Source organism: Micromys minutus (genome assembly GCF_963924665.1).
Source record: "Micromys minutus genome assembly, chromosome: 13".
NCBI lineage: Eukaryota > Metazoa > Chordata > Mammalia > Rodentia > Muridae > Micromys > Micromys minutus.
This window is the reverse complement of record NC_137982.1, coordinates 56293685-56299835: the sequence shown is the minus strand read 5'-3', so window position 1 is coordinate 56299835 and position 6151 is coordinate 56293685. Positions and strand designations below refer to the sequence as shown.

The following is a 6151-nucleotide window of genomic DNA, read 5'->3' as shown; positions in this document are numbered from 1 at the left end:
TTTCCCATGGTGTTTATTTCTGTCTTGAGGGTTGGGGTACTTGGTGACCTATGTTGAGTATTTACACTGTAAGTCACAGAAGATCTGCTGCCTGCGGTAAACTGATGGTCTGTTAGTTACAATCAAGTTCGTAACTAGTGATCTGCTTTTCAGTAAGCCCTGAATTGATGTTCATAGTTTTAATACTCCTTTTAGCCTCCTATCAGAAGATCTATCAGTATTAATTTCTGAACACTTTAGGAATTCTACAAGATAAACATAGTCAATCATAAGCTTTCCCTACTGCTGGCTTAGGAGTTGATCATCTTGATGCTAATAAATCAGTAATCAACAATGCTGATTCCATCTTTTGAGATACAAATGTGTACTGTTGTTACAAAATCATATATTTATGACTTTTAATTAAAATACTTTTATTATACATTTCACTAAAATGACACCCCTTAAAATTAACCCAGACAGGGACTAGAGAGATGGCTCCATGGTTAAAAGCACCTGCTGCTCTTACAGAGGGCAAAAGTATGGTTTGCAGTACATATACTATGAATTTTTAAGTGCATATAATTCAGACTCCAGGGATCTGAAACCATTTTCTGGCTTCTGCAAGCATACACACACACACACACACACACACACACACACACACAAACACACACACACACACACACACACACACATACGCACACTAAAAATAATTTTTTAGAAGTAAACTACTTTAAAAAATGCCTAAAATTCAGTGACCTCAACCAACAAAATTATCAATTGCATCAGGTAGGAAGGAGATCTACTTTAAACTCACTGTGCTCCCCAGAGCCCACCCCTGAAAACATTTCACAGAGTTACAGGGGTCAGTCATCACCCATGTTGTACAAAAACATGATAAAACCATCAAAATTGTGTAGACCTTATAAATGTCTCTAAAAAGGATTGTCTGCTAATTTCAAGAGTTTGAAAAACAATTAATAAACTAATAAAAAATAAATGTAAAAAAATATAAGCTTCTTGAGACAGTTAAAATTTTATTTGTATATTGCCATACACATATACAAATATCTGTATAATAGAGTAAAAAAGTGTGAGATTTGTATTTCTTATATTGTTTATTCAAAGTTGAGTATTTGATGAAATATTTTATATGAATTTATTACTAAACTATACATGCAAAGCAACAAACTTATTTATCTCTTCATTGTGAAAATGAAAGTAAAGAATAAAGTGAAAATTAAGGATTTTCTTAAATATGATGAACAATTCTTTCTTATTTTGATCCTTTTCTTGGTCACCTATAGACTCTTTGTAGCTATGACACAAGACAATAGCACCGAAGTCACTGACTTCTATCTTCTGGGATTCGGAGTCCGAAGAGATATTCAGTGTGTCCTCTTCATTGTGTTTCTTGTCATCTATGTGACATCCATGGTGGGCAACACTGGGATGATCCTCCTCATCCACACTGACTCCAGACTTCAGACCCCCATGTACTTCTTCCTACAACATCTGGCCTTTGTTGATATCTGTTACACATCTGCCATCACTCCCAAGATGCTGCAGAACTTCATAGTAGAAGATAAATCAATAACTTTTAAGGGATGTGTAATACAATTATTTGTTTATGCTATATTTGCAACTAGCGACTGTTACCTCCTTGCTGTTATGGCAGTGGACCGGTATGTGGCAATCTGTAAGCCCCTTCAATACCCCATAATTATGTCTCGACAAGTTTGTATTCAGTTGGTAGCTATTTCTTATCTCATGGGGTCAATAAATTCCTCAGTACACACAGGATTTACATTTTCACTGTCCTTCTGTAAGTCAAAAATCAATCACTTTTTCTGTGACATTCCCCCAATCGTCACTCTTTCTTGCTACAACAATGATACTAACTTCATGCTAATTTTGATTTTTGTTGGATTTAACCTGACATTCACTGTGTTGATTGTTATCTTATCCTACATATACATCATGGCTGCCATCCTTAAGATGTCCTCTACTGCAGGGAGGAAGAAAACCTTCTCCACATGTGCCTCCCACTTGACAGCAGTCACCATTTTCTATGGAACCCTTGCTTACATGTACTTACAGCCTCATTCGGACAATTCTGAGGAGAATATGAAAGTGGCCTCTGTGTTTTATGGCATTGTGATTCCCATGCTGAACCCTCTGATCTATAGCTTGAGAAACAAGGAGGTCAAAGATGCTATAAAAGCCACAGGGAAAAAGTTCCTTAAATGGGATTTAAATTATTAAAATTCAGTGCATTATATTATCCAGATGACTACTATTCAGCTAGAATGTCTACAAACTATCACTGTAGCTCACTGAGTAATTCCAATACTGAAATCAATGATCTTTGAAATCATGTCCATGATCTTTGAAATCATCCCTACAAAATTTGAAAACATCTTACACTTCTGTTGAGAAGTATATTCACGGAGATTACTCAAACACCAACAATAAATAAATATCTGAAAATTCTTATTTCAAATGGATTTAAGCACATAAAAAATGCCTACTTGTACACTGCCACTATCAAAATTAATGGTCATTATATACCCATTCTTTAAACATTTCTCTAAATTAGTTACTATGGTATCCATTGTCAGTTCTGTTCAAGTTAATGCAAATAATCTTGATGTTAAATAAACTTTTATATCTACAAAACATCTTTTTACCCAAACTACCATCTTTGTTCTATATTTACACATTTATTATTTTCCCTGATACTTGGAAGTACTTGTTTCTGTTATTGACCATCCTCCTAATTATCCCCATCTTTGGGAAAGGAACTACTGCGACAATATCTTATTTGTCTCCAGTAGAGATATTTTTAAATGATGTCAGCTAAAAACTTACTGGTAAATGTCCACTTGAAAAGGCCTATGAAAAAAAATAAAATAAATAAAATAAAAAAATAAAAGGCCTATGAATTTTTTTGCTTAGATACATCACTATAAACTACAGAAAATTTATGGGAATTCCAGTGGAACCAGAGAACCCCTTGAGTCAAAAATCAACATAAGCAGGAAAGCTGTATTGTACCTCACATCAGTGAAGACCCACTACAAAACAGTTGATTGTCACTCAAAGTAAATTGTTTTACAGGAGACACCTTGCTGAAACCATATGTTATGCCTGTCATAGATAAGTATACAAAACCATAGCCATTTAATGTCTCCATGGTCATTTCTTTCCAAGAATTTACTAGCTGTGCATTAATCTAGTTTCTATATTTGTGTATTTGTGAGTGTTTTTGCCTTAATGTGTGGCTGTGCACTACTAGAATGCTGTTTCCTATAGATGCCAGAACACCGACTCAGATCCCCTGGAACTATCACTATGTGCGGTTATGAACTACCATATCCGTGCTGAAAAGCAAACCCTGGTTCTCTGGAAGAGCAACAAGTTATCCAAACTGTTTACCTGTCTTTTCATACCCTTTACTTAGTGGTTTCAAAATCAACAAACAAAGCATGCACACAGATGCGTTGAATATGCCCATTGAGATGTAGAAGCCCCCCACCCCCTTTGGGGTACCACCCCACCCAGGTGAGTTTCAAGAAATTATTCTTAAAAGAGCTGTTCCAGCCATAAATCTGAGAAACTGCTAATCTGTGTGCTTTCAAAATAACAATTTCTGGGTAAAGTAGATAAAGCAGAACTGCCTAAGGTGGACTTTGGGCCATCTAAGCTCCCCAAAAGAAACACCCAGGATGTTGAGGTGATGCAGCTGTCTTTGAGTAGTCCTGTGTTTGTACGTGATCTCTCACTCATACTCTTAATAACAACACCAATAAGGCTGTCAGTTTACACACAAACAGAAATATAAATAAACACAAACACACACACATCACACACACACACACACACATGCACACGCACACACACACGCACACACATGCAGTGGTAAGAATGATATTCATACCACAGTTCTTCCTCTGGAATAGTAGGAATGGAATTAAGAAACAGGTAATGGACCTAAAGAAAGTATTAAATTAGGGAAGTGAGCTCTGATATCCTAAGTCTGGGGAATAAATTCCTTTGACCCTCATATACTGCCCTCTAAATACTTTAGGAGATCAAAACTTTTAAATTCACATTGAGACATTTCTTCTTGCACATCATTACCATCATTTTTCTACCAATGCATGGTTTCTTAATCTCCAAGAATAAATAAAATGCCTCCATTTCTCTCTATCAGATCTGGTGTGAATCATTTTACTTTTTCAAGCAGCACCTCGAAACTTGTCCAGCATCTATTCACTACCCACACCCAAAGCTGCTTTCCTATTTTTAAACACTTGAAACAGATGCCCTTCACTCTGTGTAAAAATTCCAGTCTCAGAGAGTCTGGGCTGCTATAACACGCTACTATAGCCTAGGTTGTTTCTAAGCAACGGAACTTCGTTCCTTGCAGATCTGGAGACTAAAAGCCTGAAATTAGGACATCAACTTGATTAGGTTCTGGCAAGGGTTTGCTTCTGAACTGCAGACTGAAAACTTTCCATGGTAACTTCACCAGCAAAGGAAGAGAACACAGGGGAATAGAGCTTTTCAATGTAATTTATAAGGACATAATCCTCATTCATTAGGGTCCCAGTCTTACAATTTTGTGTACACCCAACAACTCCATCTTCTTGGTATTCATTTATTTGGGATTTTTGTTTGTTTGTTTTATATCCTGATCACAGCCACAACTACATCACTCCTCTCCTCCAAGTTCCACCCTTACAAATTCTTTCTCCCCTCATTATTGCTTCCCCTTCTCCTCAGAAAAACAAAAGCTCCCCCCTTGGGTACTACCCACCCTTGGACATCCAGTTGCAGGAGGTCTAAGCATATTCTCTCTCACTGAAGCCCAACAACATAGTCTAGTTGGGAGAAGGGAATCCAGGGGTGAGAAACAGAGTCAGAGACAGCCCCAACTCTAATTGTAAGGGAATCCACATGAAGTTCAAGCTACACATCTGCTACAAATGTGTAGGAGGCCTAAGTCCAGCCACATCATGCTCTTTGGTTGGAGGTTTTGTCTCCCTGAGCCCTCATTGACCCAGGTTAGTTAACTATGTAGGTCTCCTTGTGGTGTCCTTGACGCCTACAGCTCACTCAAATTCTATACCCCACTTTTTCAGAAGACTCCTTGATCTAGTAAGCTTCATCCAAGTTGTATAGAGAGCTCCAGGGATACAGCTTTTGTGAGTTGTCACCCTCAGATTCTGTTCTTTATTACTTTCATTTCCATTTTCATGTCTTAAGTGGTTTTATTCATTTCTTTCACCCACTTAATTGTATTTTCCTGTGTTCCTTTAAGGGACTTATTATTAGTTTCTTCTTTGAAAGTCTCTATCTAATTGATTGTATTTTTCTGTATTTCTTTAGGGTGTTTATTTGTTTCCTCTTTAAATGCATTTATCAAAACCCAGATGTCCTTCAACAGAGGAATAGATACAGAAATTGTGGTACGTATACACAATGGAGAGCTACTCAGCTATTAGAAACAATGACTTCATAAAATTCCTAGGCAAATGGATGGAACTTGAAGCTACCATACTGAGTGAGGCAACCCAGTCACAAAAGAACACTCATGGTATGTATTCACTAATAAGCAGATACTAGACCAAAAACCTCGGAATACCCAAGAAACCATTCACAGAACTTATAAAGCTCAAAGAGAAAAAAAATGCCAGAAGGTGGATGCCTTCGTCCTTCTTAGAAAAGAGAACAAAACACTCACAGGAGGAAATACAGGGACACATCGAAGAGCAGGGATTGAAAAAGGGATCATCCAGAGACTACCTCACCTGGGGATCCATCCCATATGCAGTCACTAAACTCAAGCAGTATTGTTGATGCCAAGTAGTGCTTACTGGCAGGAACATGCTATGGATGCCTCCTCAGAGGCTCTGCCAGAACCATCCTGATGTAATGATATGGAGGATGCTTGCAATTAACCATCAGACTAAACAGGCAGACCCCAGTGAAGGAGCTGAAAGGGTCTACAACCCCATGGGAAGAACAAAATGATCGAATATGCAAATCCACTACAGCTTCCAGGGACTAAAACACCAATCAACGAGTTTGCATGGAGAGACCCACGGCCCCAGGTGCATATGCAGCAGGGGAGGCATTTTCTGGCATCAATGGGAGGAGAGGC

At 37.8% G+C, this 6151-nt stretch overlaps 1 protein-coding gene across 1 annotated transcript; it reads left to right on the top strand.

Moving 5' to 3' along the window:
* Positions 1–1302: 1302 nt before the first annotated feature.
* Positions 1303–2247, top strand: LOC308428989 (putative olfactory receptor 5AK3; the record flags this gene model as incomplete). The annotated part of the gene is made up of 1 exon (XM_080927630.1): positions 1303–2247. One exon carries the CDS (start codon positions 1303–1305, stop codon positions 2245–2247), a length of 945 nt encoding a protein of 314 aa, XP_080783756.1.
* Positions 2248–6151: the final 3904 nt, after the last annotated feature.